This window comes from Saccopteryx bilineata, chromosome 5, assembly GCF_036850765.1.
Source record: "Saccopteryx bilineata isolate mSacBil1 chromosome 5, mSacBil1_pri_phased_curated, whole genome shotgun sequence".
NCBI classification, from domain to species: Eukaryota; Metazoa; Chordata; class Mammalia; order Chiroptera; family Emballonuridae; genus Saccopteryx; species Saccopteryx bilineata.
Window position 1 is genome coordinate 249490647 of NC_089494.1, and position 20661 is coordinate 249511307.

The 20661-nt window shown below is 46.8% G+C and overlaps 1 protein-coding gene across 5 annotated transcripts in view; it reads left to right on the top strand.

Annotated features, from left to right (window-relative positions):
* CCDC149 (coiled-coil domain containing 149) overlaps positions 1 to 20661 on the top strand; it is a 107328-nt gene that overhangs the window by 61837 nt on the left and 24830 nt on the right. For all 5 annotated transcript variants that reach the window (XM_066279954.1, XM_066279955.1, XM_066279956.1 and 2 more), the window contains 5 exons: positions 13358 to 13474; positions 14300 to 14472; positions 15161 to 15233; positions 16669 to 16753; positions 19106 to 19250. In XM_066279954.1, the coding sequence (XP_066136051.1) occupies positions 13358 to 13474; positions 14300 to 14472; positions 15161 to 15233; positions 16669 to 16753; positions 19106 to 19250 (593 nt within the window). The remainder of the gene's footprint in view (positions 1 to 13357; positions 13475 to 14299; positions 14473 to 15160; positions 15234 to 16668; positions 16754 to 19105; positions 19251 to 20661) is intronic.

Here is a 20661-nt window from a genome sequence, read left to right on the forward strand (position 1 = left end):
AAGGACCCAGACCATTCGGGACCTCAAGTCTGAAAAGTAGCCCACTGAGAGAACGGCAGCTCCCCTTCTTGCCCCAGCGGCTGCCCGCCTTCTCTTCTGGACATCAAAAAGAAAGAGTGGATTCAGGATAAGGGGACCAGGAGGAAGACGGAGGTTTCTGAGAATTTAAGGGTTAGTAAGAGTCAATCAATAAAACTAGCAGAGCACATTGGAATTCCAGGTATCCAAAGGAGAGCTGGTGAACCAGCTGGGTCTCTGAAAAGAGGAAGCCTGGCTGGTATTTCCACGATGCAAATAACGATGCCAGGACAAATACCAGGCAACCAAAGTGAAGCCACTGAACGGGGAGTGGTCAAGATGGGCACTCCAGGACGGGCCAGCTCCAGCCGCCACTGCCGTGTGCTGTGCTGTCTGCAGTACAGCAGGTCTTTGACTAACATCGTCTGATTCAGCGTCATTTTCTTATAAAATTAATGAGGAAAAAAATCAATTCCTGGGTGGGGCCACTGCCCATGTGGAGAGTGCATGTTCTCACCATGTCTGCATGGGCTTTCTCTGGGTCCTCCCGTTTCCTGCCTCATCCCACAGATGTACACGTGAGAGTCTACATGGTCCTGGTCGGTGGGTGTGGGTGTGGGTGTGGGTGTGGGTGTGTGATGCACCCTGAGATGGAAAGGTGTCCTGTCCAGGTGGGTGCCATCTTGCACCTTGAGCTGCTAGGATAGGCTCCGGCCACTTGTGACCCTGAACTGGAATCAGTGGGCTGGAAAATAATTTTTTTCACTGGTTTCTATTAATCTTTCTTATAAATGTATATAAATATCACATCTATTTCAATACTTAAAATTTTAAGTGTTTTGGATCTTTATTTAGAAATTTGGTGGTGATTTTTGTGACCGGAAATAGGCTTGTAGGAACTTAACTGTTGTTTATATCAATGAGTCTATGATAAAATTAGTCCACTCTATGTCATTGCACTCAAGGTCAGTCTCCAAGAACCTTCTGATGATGTTAAGAGATGACTTACAGTTTAGCCCAATAGGACCAGCTTTGGAAACTTTTAGACCCAAGTGTATACTTTAGCTCTACCAGTGACTGTCTGTGTGGCCTTGGGCAAGTCTCGGTTCTCTTCAGGCCTCAGTTTCCTCATCTGTAAAAAGAGAAGAGTAGACCCTGGGGTAGATTATTCTCAGGTTTCATCATTTATTCATCGACACATAATTGGGGACTGGGTAGGTGCTATTAATGTTAAAAAATTTAAAGAAATATTGGGGAATAAAAAAAAACAAGGTATACTCGTTCTCACAGAGCTTAGGTTCAAGTTGGAAAGACAGATAGTAAGAAAATAAAATATATAAAGTCATTAGACAGTGTTTAGTGCTGGGGAAAAAAGAAAGCAGGAAAATAATATATAATGATTGGGGGTGGGGTGCAATATTAAGTGTCTGGAAAGTGTGTAGCACAGGGCTCGGCACCTGGAAAGCACCCATCAAGGGTGAATGTTGCTGGTATGTTTAGCACGACATGGGCCCAGATTGGCTTAGAATCCTCCTGTACAAGAATTCCACCAGGCCTCTTTCAATGTCTTCCCTTCCGTTGAGAGACTGTTTCCAGTGGACCGGGCATGTGCCTCTCCACAGAGGCAGAGACTGGGGCGAGCAGCCTGGCAGATGATCACCGAAACTCACCCTCCTTATTCCCCTCCAGGGTGTGCCAGCACCCCCTGTACTGCTTCGGTGCCGAGTTCCCGAGAGCTTCCTTGCATTTCGTGAGCCCTTTGTGGAATAGGCACCCACTGGATGCGCCCGGAGCTGCAACTCATGTTCCCGTGGAGACAGCTCGCAGTTTGGGTTTTCTTGTTCGTTTGCTTTTGTTTTTCTGCATTTTGCCGAGTCTGGCATGTTAGTGTAGAAGGACAATAACGCAGTACGAGGCATTCAGAAGCAAGAAGGGTCAGGTGGACAGCTGCTCCTAACAGGGCCATGCGTTTACATTTCCTGGGCCCCCGCTGGCCTGTTTAAATGTAGCTGTTTGTGACATTGCATAAACACCAGCTTTGCCCTTAATAATGAGCTTTATGTTACGCCAGCTGATGTCTTTCAGTACCTCTGTTTTTATCTGGTGTTGGCACCGTAAAACGCCAGAGCCCTTCTGTGACCACACTTCTATGGACATAGGACTTTTGGATAGATTCAGCGAGCAAACCAATTAAGTCAAAGCCACAAGCCAATAAAGACAGACCAGTGAGCGTGCAGGTGACTAATTAAAGTATACTTTGTTTAAAAAAATAAAAAAAAAAGAGCTCAGCTGTGGATGATTGTAACGGTCCAGGATGAGGGATCAGAGAGCTCTCTGTAAATGGTTCCTCTTTGTGCTTTGAAGAAACGCAGAGATGCCCTAGCCCATGGGAAACTCAGATGAAGGGGGGGGGCACTCTAATGGAAAGCTCTCGCCTTGAGCATCAAAGAAATTGATTAGGAGGAATTGAAATGAGTGATGGGGGCCATCGCTGGCTCGCTCCCACCCCGTCCTGTCTTACTCTCGCTGGGATCTTGACTGTGAACTACAGGAAACGCCCAGCTGGTTCAGCAAGCAGCAGGGCTAGTTCAGCATTCCCTAACGTTGTACTGGCAAACGAATGAGATGCGCTTGGTCTCAGAGACCGAATGCGAACCCGTCCTGGCTTTTCTGAGCCTGTAGCCTGGGTGGCACGTGCAACCAAAACAGCATGGTTTTGGACTTCCGTCCCATAGACTGTGCATTGTAATTAAACTCCTTAGCAGAGAACCGGTTCTGAAAGATAGCTCTGTCCAAAACTTATTTGATAGTACACCATGTCCAAATTATACTAACGTGAAAAGAAATGGAAGCAGCTTTAAAACTGTCTGGTGGGGGCACTATAAAGATTGTGGCTCTGGGAGCAGAGTGTATGGAATCATCTGAATGTCATTCAGGGGCTTCTTAGCTGTGTGATCTTGTGTCAGCTGCTTGACTTCTCTGTGCCTTATGGACAGTGGTCCAATTCATTGCAGCACATCTTTACTGAGAACCTGACGACTTGCTCTGGGGATAGGACAGTAATCAATGAGTCCCTGCATTCATGGGGCTTCCATTCTAGTGGGGATAGATGGTCAGTAAGCAAATACATATTTATTTATTAAACAAATAAATATATTGTAACTCACAGATTCTGAGAGGCACAGTTTTTCCCATTGGAACACCTCTGACATAGTGGTACTGTGTGGCTAGGACCAGCACTTTTTATTCTTTGTAGAGGTGCATAATGGTGGATCTTGATAGAGGCTTCTGTTTGATGGAATGCAGTGGTTCCTTCTTCTCTGAGCTTTTGCTTTCCACAGTTTTAGTTATCCATGGTCATCTGTGGTCCAAAAATATTAAATGAAAAATCCCAGAAACAAACAATTAGTAAAGGTTGAATTGAAGGGAGTTCAGAACACCGTGATGAACTTTCGAGCCCTCCCTCCCACCCCATTCTGCCCGGGATGTGAACGTCCCCTGTCCAGTGTGTCCACACTGCTTACACCTCCCGCCCGCTGGCCACTCAGTAGCTGTCTCGGTTATCAGATCGTGATATCACATCCCCTTGCTCATGTCACCCTTATTTGACTTCCCGATGGCCTCAAATTACAAGAGTAGTGATGCCGGCAATTCGGATATGCCAAAGAGAGGCTGGGAGGCTCTTCCTTTAGGTGCAGGGGTCTGTGCGTGGAGGGAAAGCCTAGTGTGTGCAGGACTGGGGACTCCCCGCAGTTCCTGGCGTCCATCAGGGGTCTGTGCGTGGAGGGAAAGCCTAGTGTGTACAGGACTGGGGACTCCCCGCAGTTCCTGGCGTCCATCAGGGGTCTGTGCGTGGAGGGAAAGCCTAGTGTGTGCAGGACTGGGGACTCCCCGCAGTTCCTGGCGTCCATCAGGGGTCTGTGTGTGGAGGGAAAGCCTAGTGTGTGCAGGACTGGGGACTCCCCGCAGTTCCTGGCGTCCATCATCAGCTGAGAGGCTGGGAGGCGCTTCCTTTAGGTGCAGGGGTCTGTGCGTGGAGGGAGAGCCTAGTGTGTACAGAACTCGGGACTCCCCGCAATTCCTGGCGTCCATCGGCAGCCTTGGACCACATCCCCCTCGGATAACGGGGTACCACTGTATGACCTAATATGTCAGAACATGCAGAGTGCTAAGTGAAAAGCAGACTGTGTGGTGTGCAGCCTGGGCACGATGGGGGACCCCGTATCAGGTGGTCAGGGAAGGAGGGTCTAGTCATGTGCCCTTTGCACGAAGAGCTGAAGGAAGTGTGGCGGTGGGGGGTGGGGGGTCAGATAACCTGGGGATGAGGTGAGGAGGCCCAGAGGAGAGCGAGCTTGGGGTCAGGGTGCCTTTTCTGATGAATAAATCGGAGAAGTTACACAAAGCACAGAACGCACGGCGTGATGAGAGCACCGTGCCATGTTGTCGCTGTTGTGGAGAGGAGCATGAACCCCAGAGCCCAAGACAGAAGGGCTCCGCGCCAGGCCCCACCGTTTGTAAGGTCTGATGCGGGCAGGTCACTTTACGTCTGTGTGTCTCAGTTTCTTCCCTGAAAATGAGGATAGCAACAGTCCCTTGTAGGGTGCTTGTTGGACTCACGTGGGTTAACCTAGGACAGGCATGTGGGATGTTCTGCATGCGTGTTTGCTCCAAGTGTTAAGACTGAAGCCGTGGTTGAGAGGTCCTGCTGAGCCGAGTGAGTCCCAGGACAAGGAGACCTGGCTTCAGAGGCCCGTGTCAGCCCCTCAGGGGGTTCTCACTGGCAAAGAGCAGAGGACAGAGTCTGCCCCCTGGGGTTGTAGGAAGCACCAGGTGAGAGGCTTCCTAATTAAGAAGCACTTGAGGACTGGCTGTGGTTAGCCAGACACTGCCGTGGGTGCTGGGCTATTTCAGTGCAGACGACTAGAAAGGTTCCTGTGATGGAGGGGCTGACTGTGGGGAGGGCACCATCCATAAGGACCCTGAAGATAGGGGGGCAGGACGGTGGGAGGGAAAGGAGCTTGGGGGTGAACAGCTTCAGTGACGGTATCCAAGGAAGACTTCTCAGAGGTGGTGACGTTTAACCCCAGATCTGGAGGAAACAAAAGAAGCAGGTTCTGGACAGACGTGTGGGCAGGCTATTCCAAGGGCAGAGGAAGTGCAAAGGCCCAGAGGCAGGCAGGAGCATGCTGTGTCTGAGGCACTAAAGGACAGCCAGCATGACTAGAGAACAGAGAACAAGGGAGATGGTTAGGAATGGAGCGGAAGGTGAACTGAGAGCCGCTCATTAGCCTCCCAAGGGCTGTGACATTTATTCCAGTGCAGTGAAAAGCCACTGGGCATATCATGTGAAGGAAACTTCTAGAGTGTTGTTTGGCCCAAATTGGGTGCTCATTAACTGGGAAACATTCATACACACAAGTGAGTGTGTGCACAATGATCTCCAGAGCCTTGCGAGAAAGAACGTGAAAAAACTACTGGGTTTGTTTTTATTTCATTTTTTTAAATAACAACTGCTTGAGTTTTAAGCTAGCACTGGACGAGAAATTTGCACTCTGCTATACACAACAGAGGCGATGACATGGGGCCTTTTTAAAACTCTCTCGTTCAGTTTTATTGAGGGTACTTCAAAAGTCAGGGGCAGTTGGAGAGAATATGGATAAAACCAACTGGAAAAATAAAGAGATGATAGCCAAGGCCTTGTTTATTTCAGTTGCCCAGCACGGTGCTAGTGAATTGTTTAATAAATGCCTTTTGGTGCAGACCTCTTCTGAGGCGTGCTGTTTGCATCAGGACACAGGTACACAAGGCTCAGGGTGAGGAAGGGCTCACATCCACATCCCGCTAACAAACCTCTCATTGGCTCCTCTCATAACCCCGGGGAACTGTAACCACACCAGCTGTGACTGGACTTCACGCTTAAAGCTCTGTCAACAATATAGTTATATCAACAGTGTCCTTGCATTCTAGTAGTGATTTTCCAACTTTTCCATCTCCCAGCGCACATAAACTAATTACTAAAATTCTGTAGCGCACCAAAAAATGTATCAATTTTTTTTTGCCGATCTGACAAAAAAAAATAGTAGATATCATTTTGATTCATTCACACTGGGCGGTTATTGTTGTGTTGGCTGTTGTCATTTTTTTTTCATTTGACAGTCTAAGGGAAAAGAAGTCAGTGCCCTGGACTAAATAGTCAGGTAGTGCATGTTTTAAAAATTCTTGCTGCACACCAGAGTGCCTGCACACAGGTGGAAAATGACTACATTGTATCTTCACATTGTGAGGATGAAGGCCCTGGACTTGGAATTGGAATTGTGCAGTGTACAAGTTGGGCAGTCATGCACATCTGTCCCGTCTACAAGGTAGCTTTTATCCTGATGATAGACTGAATGTGTTGCCATAAGATTCATGTCTTGAGACCTAATCCCCAATGTGATGGACCTGGAGGTGGGGCCTTTGGGAGCTGATCACGTTCTGGCTCTCACAGATGGGATTAGTGCTTTCATAAAAGAGACCCCAGTGAGCTCCCTTGGTCCCTCTGCCATCTGAAGAAACAGCCATCCATAAACCACGAAGCAGGCTCTCACCAGACACCATTCGGCTGGCTCCTTGATCTTGGGCTTCCCAGCCTCCAGAGCTATGTGAAATAAGTGTCTGTTGTTTGTGAGCTACCTAGTCTATGGTATTCTGTTAAAGCAGCCTGAATGGACTGAGACAATTCCCAATGAAGAGGAAAAAAAAATGTCAGCTGGGGCCCAGGGAGGTTAGATAGCTGCCAAGGACACATGACTAGGATTAGCAGAAGCAGGATCAGAACACGGATAACACCTGGAGAGTAACAGCTGCTCCTGCCCCTGGCTGCCTCTCACTGTCCGGGGAGAGTGGATTCAGGCAAGTGAGAACAGGATGAGAGAGAGAACGTTAAGGGCTGTGAGGGCTGAAGCCTGAGGAGAGATGGAGGAAGGAGCAAGTCATGCCAGGCGGGGGGCCTTGAGGAGGACCAGAGTTTGTACAGGGCCTGGGCAGAGGCATGGGGCTCAGCGGGCATGGTGGGGGATGGGCACCCAAGAGCCACTCGGCCACATCATGTCACAGACAAGTGCCCCAGCCGCATCCCAGCTGCAGCTGCGTCTCATCCGTGAGCCGGCGACTCACGCCCGTAACTCATTCATAAACGTTTATTTCCATCTATGTCACCAAATGAATGCGTCCACGGATGGCAGAGCCGTGTGCCTCGGTAGGGCACTGATCCGCTTCCAGGGCTGGCAACGGGAGGCTGGCTGTGGAGTTCTGACGCCATGTTTGAGGGAATTAAATGCCCTGAGCAGTTGCTTCCTAGCCATGTCCAAGAGGGGACATCAGCCCCATCGCCTGCAGTCTGAAGATAAGGCTGGCTCGGGGGTCTGTGCAGGGAAACTCACGTGGGGGGTGACAGTGACCATCATCCTAACAATAATCGTAACAGCAGCTAACATTTACTGAGCGCTTTTTATGTCCCAGGGGCTGCGCTAAGTGCCCTAGAGAAATCCCATCTTCTGTCACCTAGGGTTAGGTTCTGAGGTGAGCAGGGATGAGGCAGAAACTTGTGCGAAGTCATAATTCCCCTTGATGCAGCCTTACACTGTCTGTGGAGTTCAAGGCACATGGTCACGTGTCCCTCTGAACAGTGGTATTATGGGTAAATAGGAACAGCATGATTTTGCCCACCTTTCAGTCTGGGACATCAAAAGCAGGGGTGGGTAAAGTCAACCAATTTCTAGTCTCTCTTCTCTATCTCTCTCTTACCCCTGTGCCCCCCCAACACCACCATCTTCTTGCCAAACACATATTTGAATGCCCTGAGTTAAATGTGCATTTAATGCAACTCCACTCTCTCTCCTCTGACAGTAAAAAGCTATACTATTACTGTCATATTTTTACATTGAAGGATACTAAGGCTCAGAGACATTAAGGCACATGCTTGAGGTTACATAGCTCACAGATTGTGGAGCCAGAACATGAACCCAGAGGCAGAGGGACCCGGAGCCTAGGAGCCGTCAGCTGGGAAGGCAGGAGGACTCTTCGCAGGCGCTGCCATTCCTGTGCGGGGCCTCCTAGGGCCCCTTCAGCTGACAGCACTTGAGTATCAGACCCAACTAATGATCCAGCTATCACCAGCTTGGGCCTCACTTTTAAATTTAAGTGTTTCAACCAATCTAGCCCTGAGATTTAATAGCTGATATTGTATGCACATTAAACACCAAATGATTGTTAACGTATTTATTGAAGCTTAACAGGCATCCAGTATATAAAAGATGACTCTCTTATATGGCTGTCAGACCTCAATAAACATGTTTAATAATTAATTGGCGTTAAGCAAACATAATTGTGTGATTCTAAATTAAGTGCTCAGTGAAGCGTATTGTGAATGGAAACCCACAGTGGTGTTTCATTACTTAAAGTTCAGGCTGTCAGTCTGGCTTTTCATAGATCAAGAAAAGAACCTCACTTTCAAAGTCATGTCACAGGCCTCCTGTTGCCTCAGACCAAAAATGGCAGAAGCTTACCTCTTTCTAGACACTTTGACTTGAGAAATAGAATTGTATTTGGTTAGCTGTTTGTCTTTCTGTATACCTGCTTGGGGTTCTGCAAGTCTTGAGCCAAGAAATGGTATAACATGAAAGAATTTTCATACATCAGCTTTCAGTTGAATTAACCAGTGCTGCTGTAATCTCCACCCCCACACTCATCATGCCTAATACAGTTGATTCTTTATTATTTACTGTTGTTATATTCTCTAAAGTTGCTGCAGATACTAAAATATCAAATACTGAACTACTGCTCCTAGAGGAAGTAGAGAATTAGTTTTGTTGACCCTGAGAAAGAAGATACCTACCAAGAAGGTCTCCTGTGGCTAACTGGGCTCACATTTAAGAGCAGGGCCAGCAGCTGTTTGTAAGCAGAGGTCTCTCACACAAACCACACTTTAGGGAGAAGCCTGCACTGAGCTGCCTGCCTGCATTGCGTGTCTGCCATCTGAGCCAGCCTTTATAAAGGAGTTCCTGGAGTCCTATTTCAACCAATAGGGCTGAGGCCTTCCCTGTCTATTTGGAGCTGCCCCACTGTATCCTCACTGGCATCTTTACTGACCAATCAGAGTGTGCTGTTCGAACCAATCAAACTGCAAAGATTTGGAGTCCTCATCTGCATGAAGACAGAGACCAATCAGAATCTAGGGTCAGGGACTTCTATCTGTATAAGTCAGCTCCCCTCTGACTCAGAGAGCACCTTCTCACAGCCCTGCTATATCATAATTGAGCTGTTTGCACTAAATAAAACATTTTCTTCTTTACCATACCTTAAATTGGTGAAACTGGCATTGAATTTGGTGCCAACATCAGTTGACAGGTTCCTATGAGCCTCTGGTCATATTTCTGATAATGGGTCAATACTTAACTTTGTTTTATATGTGTTTTCTTTCTGTTTGAAGACACATTATTTAGCCTGACCAGGTGGTGGTGCAGTGGATAGAGCATCAGACTGGGACACAGAGAAAACACATTTGAAACTCCAGGGTTGCCGGCTTGAGCGCAGATTCACCAGCTTGAGCATGGGGTTGCTGGCTTGAGCATTGGATCATAGACATGACCCATGGTCACTGGTTTGAGCCCAAAGGTAGCTGGCTTGAGCAAGGGGTCACTGGCTCAGCTGGACCCCCCCCCCCAGTCAAGGCACATAAGAGAAAGCAATCAATGAACAATTATGGTGCCACAACAAAGACTTGATGCTTCTCATCTATCTCTCTTCCTTCCTGTCTGTCTGTCCCTATCTGTCTCTCTCTCTGTCCCTGTTGCAAAAATAAATAAATAAAATAAAGTCACATTATTTAATGAATATTGTTGATTCATTAACATTGAGCTCACAGCCAGTATAGCACTGTAATTCACGCCTGAACAAAGCTTATCTAACATACGTATTTTCTCTGTGAGACACATTACAGCCTTCATGTGCTTAGGAACACTAGACAGCACTTCAGCATTATGCATGGAGGCCATTTTAAACAGCAAAACACCACACACACACAAAAGCACAAAAATGTGGCACCAAATAGACCATGGAAAGGACACTTGTGAAGAGAGCTAAGGAAGAGGCAGAGTGTTGCCTTGCTCAGCCTCCGCCGGGAGCCAGGCTGACGGACAGTGGCACGTTTTTTGCCAATCTGCACTTGTTCACCCATGTCCGTGCATGATTTGGAAGTGACACGGGTGTTGATTTTGAGGTTACAAATACATTTCTGAAATTTGAAAATACAGACTCCTTGAGTAATGTGGCTCGACTGTAATCAGAGGCCATAAAGCACAGCATCTGTATCCATCCGTCCTCTGCCAGGCCTTTGTGGGAGCCGTTCCACTGCCTGGACCAGCGTCTGTCCAATCCCAGTGATGCTTCAGCACATAGTAGGTGCACAGCGAATATATATCCAAACCAATAATTGAGTAATTCTTAAATAAGGAGCTCAAGTCGATATCATTTGAAAATGCTCTTTTCTTTTCTTCAGTCATCATTTCTTTCCAAAACTTATTATTTCAATCTAGTTAATATTCTACTTTGCTTTTTAACTATCTCTCTCTCTCACCTGCCCCTAAATCCTTCAGAACCTTAAAAATAAAGCCATTTTCTCGACTGGCAACGAGTCCCTCAAGGTTCATTAGAAGGAACAGGGAGAAGAGTGTCCCACGCAGGCACTGCTGGCTGAGTCGGATCTGGGTGACAGGGAAGGACTGACCCCAGGATCTGATCCATATGTGAAGCCTATCCACAGCCACCCTACTGGGAAGGGGGGCGTCAGGCTTGCAACCTCTATAGAAGCAGTACTGTAACTTTAAAAAAGTCATTCTAATGGCAACCTACTTTGAAACATCAGAGATGCTCTGAGACCACAGGACCTTCCTGGGGTCTCACACAGTTCCCAGCGTGGCGTGACCTGGACGATTTAGGGGCCCCTGGAAAAGCTGGGCCTGCATTCCAGGGAAGCTATGAATTCTTTGGGAGTCCTTGGGAAAACTGCATTTCTGAGGACTGGAATTCTATCCCTAGGGATTTAAAACCATATAAATAAACATATGTTATGAAAGTCATGCATATTTATTTTAAAACTTAGAAAACTACCTGTGGTGGCAGGATGTGGAGAAAAGGGAACCCTTGTGTACTCTTGGTGGGAATGCAGACTGGTGCTGCCCCTGTGGAAAGCAGTGTGCAGTTACCTCAAAAACTAAAAAATGGAACTGCCTTATGACCCGGTGATTCTACTTCTGGGTATAGATCTAAAGAAGCCCAAAATACCATCAGAAGAATATGTGCACCCCTATGTCCATTGCAGCATTATTTACAATAGCCAAGCTATGGAAACAACCCAAGTACCCATCAATAGACAAGTGGTACATTTATACAATGGAATATTACCTGGCCCTAAAAAGGAATGAAATCTTACCATTTGCAACAGCATGGATGGATCTAGAAGGTGTTATGCTAAGTGAAATAAGTTAGGCAGAGAAAGACAAATACCATATGAGTTCACTTATACGTGGAATCTAAAGAACAAAATAAATGAACACGAAACAAACAGATTCATAGATACAGAGAACAGATTGATCTGCCAGAGAGGAGTCGGGTTGGTGGGCTCAGTGAAAAAGTTGAAGGGATTACTAAGTACAAACAGGTAGCTACAAAACAGTCACAGGGATGTAAAGTACAGCACAGGGAATACAGTCAATAATGCTCTAATAACTCTGTATGGTGCCAGCTGGCTACTAGAAATATCAGGGGGAACACTTTGTAAAGTGTATGACTGTCTAACCAACTTGCTGTACACCTGAAACTAATACAAAATAATATTCAATGTAACCTATAATTGAAATTTTTGAAAAATTAAAATAGAAAAGAAAATAGCATAGCATACAGTCTCATCATCACCTAAGCATACACATTTTAGTATTTTGATATATTTGCTAATTTTTTTTCCTTTTGCTCATGGTTCTCAATATAATTTTAGTCATACTGCATATAAAAGTTAGTATTCTTTTTCCCTCCACTTAACATGGCATTCTTAACATATCTGTGGGATTATACAGTTCTCGTCACCCTCATGTAAAACGGCTACAAACAAGTCCGTTGATTGATTGCATTGTAGTTTGCTAAGAATTCCACTATTGGTAGACGCTGTTTCTAATTTACTCTTTCTGTAAATAACAGTGCGATCTACTTTTTCTTCTTTCCTAAAGCTAATCCCTATCTGGGATTATTCTTGGCCCAGATTGTCAGAAATTATTGGGTCATGAGGTCGGGACATTTTTAAGGCTCTTGATAATATACAGTCTGTCCGTAAAGTCATGGTGAACTTTTGACCCATCACAGGAAAGCAACAAAAGACGACAGAAATGTGAAGTCTGCACCAAATAAAAGGAAAACCCTCCCAGTTTCATACCTATTCAGTGCAGTTCGATGTGGGCTCACGCACAGATTTTTTAGGGCTCCTTAGGTAGCTATCCCGTATAGCCTCTACAGACTCAGCACTGACTGATGGCCTACCAGAACGGGGTTTCTCCACCAAACTGCTGGTTTCCTTCAACTGCTTATAACACCAAGTAATGTGATTCCTATGTGGTGGCGCTTCATTATAAACACGCCAATATTCATGTTGCACTTTGGTCACGGATTCTAATTTAGCGAGCCACAGAACACACTGAACTTTCCTCTGTACCGTCCACATCTCGACTGGCATGGCCGTGGGCTGCTCTGCTGTATACACGGTGTTACGTCATCATCTGCGCATGCGCACATGCTGCCACATCATCCTACAGAAACTGAGAGGGTTTTCCTTTTATTTGGTGCAGATTTCACATTTCTATCGTCTTTTGTTGCTTTCCTGTGACCGGTTAAAAATGCACCATGACCTTACAGACACACTGTAGTGTTAGGAGTGTGGAAGCATGCCCATCTCAGCATGTGTTATTATTGATTTCTCATTCTTGCTAAGTTTAGAAGAAACCCAGCGTTGGAGTCCTCACCATGGCCAGGTTACACAGGACATCCGCCTTCAAAGGCCCAGGCCTGTGTTCTTAGCCTGTGTCATGTATGCACACACACATGTATCTGTGCATGCATATACAAAATACAAGGTATTTTTTTAAAACTTATGATATTGGCAAGAAATGTCTTTGTCTTGTTCTTTTTCCTGGCATTTCTTAAAAAATCTTTCAAAACTTTCTGCCAAGTATGCTTGGTTTTTTGTTTGTCTGTTTTTTTACCTATTCATTCTCTCTCTCTATCTCTCTCTCTCTCTCTCTAACGGAACATGCAGCTCTTGAGGATAACGATTGCCAAACAGAGGCTGGGTGACGAAGAAATCGGTGTGCGGCACTTTGCAGCGCATGAGCGTGAAGACTTGGTTCAGCAACTGGAGAGAGCGAAGGAACAGGTTATTGCTAACATCTGTTAAGAGTGGGGGACAGGTCTGCACAGCTGGACACAAGACAGAGCTGCGTGCGTGGACTGTGTCCCTGTTGCCCAGAGGGTGTGGGTGTCCGGGATGCGTTGCCGAGGAGGAAGGAGGATACAAGCGGAACGCTTTCCCTTTCTCAGTACTCCTCCGGGTCCCCGAGCTGCCCCTCGTGTTTCTGCCTGTCTTCCAGCCGGTCTGCTCTGTTACTCTTGGTGCCATTGCTCTGGACACAAGAAACTCCCCACCCACCCAGGATAGACAGGGAAAGAACAAAACCTGCCGAACTGGCCTTAATTTGCAAGTTTCCGCTCAAATGCTGAGCAGTGCTTTTTAGGCAAAATCTCAACGGGTACAGAGTCCTAGTTAGGCAACAGCTACGAGAGCCCAGACTTTGCTTTCCTTCTCTTGCTAATTGGTTTTGAAGAGCAGAACAAGATTTCTGGGTCTAGAGTGGATTGAAAAAGCATGTGTTTGTCAGACACCAGCTGCAGTTTCCAATATTGGGATCTGCTCTCTCCGAGCCTCCAATTTTAGGGCACGCTGCCATTGGGAACGGGTTGGTTCTGTTTTCCCAAGCAGGTGCACCCCTCCCACCCTTGGATAGAGTGAGTGTCTGGCAGGATGTCGTCCCCATCCCATTAGCTTTGATCGTATTCCAGTGAGCGGCTCTTATGGTTCTACGGCATGAGGGTGGTACTAATAAACTCTCTAAAAGGCAGTCGGCCACACAGAAGGATCCACTTCTGGCCAGAAAGCCGGTGTCTGGAACATCTTGAGTGAAGGCACTTCCCTTGGTTTCAGATTGAGTCGCTGGAGCATGACCTGCAGGCCTCTGTGGATGAGCTTCAGGATGTAAAAGAAGAACGGTCTTCCTACCAGGACAAAGTGGACAGGCTCAACCAGGAGCTGAACCACATCCTGGGCGGCCACGAGAACCGCATCATTGACGTGGATGCCCTGTGTATGGAGAACAGGCAAGTGGCCAAGCCCGGGCCCACGATCGGGTAGAATGCTGGCTGTCCATCGGCGGCTGGGAGTTATTTGCAGCCCTATTCATATTTGAGAAAATCGCCTTACAATGAAAGAAAAGTCGCAACCCCCAAAACAATGATATTAATGTCACACATTATTAGTAGTAAAAGTCAGAAGCATACCCCTTTCTCTCTCTCCCGAGTTGGGCAAGAGAGTGGGGACCCAGTGAAAGCTGCTTGTTATTGCTATCAAGGAGAGAGAAAAGAATAAGAAAATAAATTGAGAAATTCCCTTAGCTGTTTCTTTTCCCCGAGGCAAATTTCAGAGTGTGTATGTGTCTAACTTAATGTTCTGTCTGGTGTCGCCTCTTCCTGCCTCCCTTCCCAGTGGAATCATCTTAATGAGAATTATGTGAGAACTGTGTTGGTATCCCTTAGGGGAATCTCTGCAGAGGGCTCTTCTGAAGTAGGGTTTCTGTGATTTGGGCATATTTGACCTTGATCGCATCCACTTAAGCAGAGGTCACAGAGATACACTCTCTCCCCCTCCCTATGCCCTCCCTTCCACAGTGAGAAGACATTATATGTAAAAAGACGGCTCGAGCTTTTCTACTTTTCTCCCCTCTCCTATTTGAGTGTGTGTTTTTTCTTTTGTCCCCAAACACTTTCTAGTTGTATTTTTTTCTTGCAGGTACCTTCAAGAGAGATTAAAGCAACTCCACGAGGAGGTCAACATCTTGAAATCTAACATTGCCAAGTACAAGGTAGCAGAACCCTGACGGTGATGGTGATGGTGATGATTCACGGTTGTACATCCAAATGTCATCCTATTTTCCTTTTCCTTTATGTGCCAAAGATTTTTTTTTTTAGTGTCTGCCTGCCCTCCCAGAGAGAGACCCATCAGAGCTAGAGGTGAGGTAGTCGATGAGAGTTAAACCTGAAACAATAAACACAACGAAACAATTTTGGGGAGAGCTCTTCCTGCTGCTGTTATCAGTATGGGGTGCACAGAGACCCCCACAATCTAGATGTGGCCCCTTTATAGCCTCGGTCCATACGACATTAGGCTCCTTGTTCTGTGTTTCTAGAAAATGTTCTGTCATCAGATGCTATTTGTCTCATAATCATCCATAAGAAAATGGTTTCCGAGCGATGAAGAAACAAAGATTAGGAAATCACAGTCTAGTCTAGACCATAATGTTTGCCTTGCCCCAAAAGGACAGAGTATCTAAATTCTCCCCACTGTTATTTTGTCTCATTCCGGCACCATTAGTTTGATAATATCTATTTCTGCAGATGTTACTTGTAAGTGTTATAATTAGAAAAATCTCCTGGGTTTCTCTGCTTTGAAAATAGATGGATTTCTCTTCCTGAGAGTGAAGTTTTACAGCAGTCTAGATGCTTGGGAGAGCCTTCTCATTTTCCTAGCTTTTGACGTGGGCTTTTTTTTCTCAGAAGTCCATGCTGTTCCCCCTTTCCGTTCTGTGGGGGCCACACTTTAGTTTATAGCAGTCTATATATACACATGCAGCCAAAGAAGAAGACAGCTTTTAAAGATGTATAATTAATACATAATTTTAAAATATGAGTGTATACATTCCTTTAAGAACATTTATTCAGTTCTGCTATGTGCCAAGCCTGGGCAGGTTAGTACATGTCAATTTTAATGGAAGAGTCTGTTCTAGGAATGGCATTTGGGTGGCATGCGTGCACTTCCCTTTCTGGTGTCCACCGCAGGTGTCACTGATCGATTGTGGCTCTTCCACCAGTCCAATCAGAGAACCCTTCCCAATACCGCTAACAACTCCTTGGCATTGGTCCATGAAAGTGGACCTCTTCTCCATCTCATGTCTGTTCAGAGGGGGTTTTCATAACCAGTGACTTCACACATCAGACTGCGTTCTTGCTTCAGACTTGGTGATTTCACAAAATATGCATTGAGTGCCTTTTACATTGAGAAGAGGGTAATTGCTGTCATTCTGCCAGGCACCAACTGTTTTAATAAAACTCTTTACCAGGTCCATAAAAATCCTAACCTTTGGCAGGGACTCAGAATTTTAACAGGAGGGCCAGCATTTGGGGCTGGCAAAGGGTTCTCGTGCGCTGAATTGAAAGGATGTGTCTAAGCATAGCTAGGTATTTTTCCGTTACTGGCTTTTCTGACAGAGGTTTTTATGTTTTCTCCCCATGCTGCTTTAGAATGCTCTCGAGAGGCGGAAAAACTCAAAAGGCCAGGGTAAATCCAGCAGCAGTGCGCTGACCGGAGTCCTCTCTGCAAAGCAAGGTAGGGCTCTTTCTCCGGGAGGGACCACTTAGGATCACAGGATGCTGGCGCTGTCAGTCCACATTGCCTTCCGTGGGCTGGGAACTGGGCTGATCCTTAGAAACTCCCGTCCGCAGCAGAATTCTCTGGAGGGCTTGTTAGAACACAGATTACTGCCCCCGCCCCCGCCCCGTACTTCTGATTTGGTAGGTCTGGGGTGGGCCCCGAGAACAGGCATTTCTTTAAGTTCCCAGGTAACGTTGATGCTGATTTGGGGGCCCTGCTTTAAGAACCTCTGCCTTAGAGGTTGTCCTCATAAGCGGCCCCCATGGGTGCAGCTCCCCGCCCCGCCCCACCCCCACCATGCCCTTATCTGATCACCAGTTTAGCATCTCCAAGTACATGTTTCAGCCCCGTCGGACTTCCCTTTCTCTTGGGTCTTTGATCAGAACAGAAGCCTCACGGCTGCTGAAACCATTTTCTCATGGAGCACGTGCCGTTTTCAAAGAAGCTTTTATTGATTGCAATTTTGTCCCTCCTCCTTGTCGATTCCGGTGAAAAATAATGATCTTCCAGGAACAGTCCAGGGGAATAAATAGCAGAGAGCTAGCTTCTGACACTTCATATTTGGGGATTCGGTTTTAAGCGTGAGCCTCGGGTTGAACATGCCGGCCCGGCCCCCTTGCGGGTTGTGGGCGGTGCCATGCCTGCCCCCTTGCGGGGTTGTGGGCGGTGCCATGCCCGGCCCCCTTGCGGGTTGTGGGCGGTGCCATGCCTGCCCCCTTGCGGGTTGTGGGCGGTGCCGACAGCCGCGATCAGATCAGACTGCCGTCTTCATCAGCGCGACGGGGGGCGGCTGAAAAAAGGCTGAATCTCCAGCTCATCTAATAACCAAGGCACTTTTCCAAGCAACTTTAGTTTTTTATTCCACTAGAAAAGGACACCCTAGAGTTGTTTTGTTTTGTTTTGTTTTTTAAAGAAAAGTACAATACTGTACAAAAATGTGAAGTAGCCCATCGAAGTTTAGCTTTTGGATGCCCTTGCCATCGCAGCGTCACTGAACGCTGAGACCCGGCCGTATCGCCGCCCGTGGGGAATGCCAGCCACACTGCGACCCCATGGCGGAGCAGGAAATTCACACAACCTTCTTAGGTAGCCATTTGGCTGCAAGGAGATGCCTTCCACAGATCCCCTTTCAGCCAGCGAGAATTCACTATAGGCGTATGCAAACATTTCGCTTCAAGAAAGCTCTTTCTACATTAGTGATTTAGAAACAATCATTGGGAACAGCCTATTTATTAATTATTATGTAGTGACACATGAACTACTCGGCAGCGGTTACATTGTGTTTTAGAAGAGACTCATGATATGGCATCAGGCTAAGTGCAAAAAGCAGACCTTTCCCCCGTTTTTGAAGGAGAATGTATGAATTTGTCTATCTACATATAGGCATACGGGAAACTGCTCAAAATTATCTAATGATTTATACTGTTGTGTTTTTTTCTCTGTCTGGTGGGAGCGCAAGTGGTTGTCTTTTTTTTTTTTTTTTTTGTCATCTCTTGTTTTATCTACCCTTTCTAAAATGTACATATAGAAAATATCTTTTGTAGTTTAAATAATCTCCTGACTTGTCTGGCTGCCCACTGAAGGCCCCACATCCCAGAAGCTCCGCCACAAAGGAAGGAGTCCGGGACTAGAGTCATTGTCGTGAGCCTGGCTGTGTGACCTCCGGCCAGTGTTTCCATCCATCTGCACTTGCTGTCCTGTCCATGAAATGAGGGCAGATGTTATTTGCCAGGGGGACTTTTTGTTGTTGTTGTTGTTATTCATTTTCATTCTCAAACAAGTTAGCCAGTAGGAAAGTTTTTCTGAAAGTGTAAAAAAAAAATACTGAACAAATGCAACAGATTATTATCCTTTTAAAAATTGCTGATAAAAGCCCGTGAGGACTTCCTCCTTTCTGTTTAACTGACACACTGAGTCTTACTTTGTTGTCCTTGTTGACCCTTGAAGTAGTTAGGGCTCCTCGATGCACCATGGTCGCATTTAGAAGCTGGGGCACCGTCACTATCCAGGAAGGGCTGACGCTGGTCTGCATGCCAGGGTTTCCGATGGATTTAAGACTAAGCTGTGGCCTGACCTGTGGTGGCGCAGTGGATAAAGCGTCGACCTGGAAATGCTGAGGTCGCCGGTTCGAAACCCTGGGCTTGCCTGGTCAAGGCACATATGGGAGTTGATGCTTCCAGCTCCTCCCCCCTTCTCTCTCTCTGTCTCTCTCTCCTCTCTCTCCCTCTCTGTCTCTCTCCTCTCTAAAAATAAATAAAGTAAAAAAAAAAAAAAAAGACTAAGCTGTACGTTTCATATCCCACTTAGTTCAGGACCTGTTATCTGAGGATCACGGATGCAGTCTGCCAGCCACTCCACAGTCCATTTCTGACCTGAAATCTCTGGCGACGGCCCTGCTGGAGACCATCCATGAGAAAAACATGGTCATCCAGCACCAGAGGCAGACCAACAAGTAGGTGACCGGACTGTTGGGTGGGAATTGGGCAGGAGAGAGGTGGGTTGATGGCAACCGGTGGGACTACAGGCCTTATGGGAAGTGAGTGAGAATCCTTGAACCCAGAAGGAAACTCCTTAAACTGGAACTATGCTTCTGCGCTGCGATGGCACCTGGGCTCTTAGCCGAGGCCAAGCAAGCAGAGAACACTGGTCGCTGCTTATTGAATGCTTACCCTGAACTACTCACTGAATAATGCATATTAAATGAAAATTTGAATAGTACACTTGCCTGAAAAACTCAGACAACCTGTCCTCCAGGTCACCTTTAGGGGAGGCACCTCCCGAGTGGCATTTTAACCTACAGCATGACTTTGAGGGGCTCTGACCGGTAGGAACAGCCAAGCATCCAATCAAGGGCAGCTGGGCCACAAGGGAGTCGCAGGTCACACTCTTCAGGATCAGCCAAAAAGATGGTGGTGGGAAGGAGCAATAATAAAGCAGAATGTCTTCCTTGGTTATTTTAAACATATTGGCCAGCTTTGAGCAAACTCAGGCAAGTTAAAGTAGCCATTAGAGGCGACAGAAGCAAAACTGAAAGCTGAAGTTCAGAGGACGGTGAATAAACAATAAATGAAAGTAGCAAACCCTGCAAACAGGGCCGGCTCATGGGCCGGCGCCCCGTGGTCGCTTGGCGCCCCGTGCTCAGAAGGGCCCCGCACTTGGTCCAAGGCTCCTGTCTCCCTGTTGAAATTCATTATTTTTAGCGAGGGGGCTCAACATTCTCATTTTGCATTGGGCCCTGCCAGTTATGTAGCTGGTCCTGCTTGTAAGGCCTACACCCAAAACCAAAATGGCAGTGTGGAGGAAGTGAACAGGGGTGGAGAGGCTGGGCTTCCAGTGAGAAGGGGAGGGATCAGGAGCTCGGGCCCCAGAAGATGATTGAGAGTATTGTAAAAACAAAATAGAACAAAGAGGAGATGGCAGTGAAGGGAAGATCGCACAGGAGATTAAGATGTATATAAAAGAAGGCAGGGAGCAGTGGAGGGAGTCTGGGCAATCTCCAAGGGATGACAAGGGTAATTTATTGACAGCAGAAGTTTCAAAAATTCTTTTTAAAAGAAATCTCAACCAAGGAGCGAAACAGCCAGAGGCTGAAATGCAGATGGTTTTAAGGGGCCAGAGACAGAAAGGGAGTCTCCCCCGAATAGGCACGAGGTCTCTTGTTTTTCGGGCAGAATCCCTGCCGAGTCCCACACTGCGGTTGATCCCAGCCCTCTGACGGGCTGACTTCTTAATGTATCCCTCACACGTCTACTGCTGCCCCGGGTGCCTGCCGTGCGGGCCCAAGCTCCGTGCACTCTCGCCTCTTTTACAAAGACTGACATCTTCATTGTGCCAAGTTTATTTTTGCTTTAATGCACCCTTTT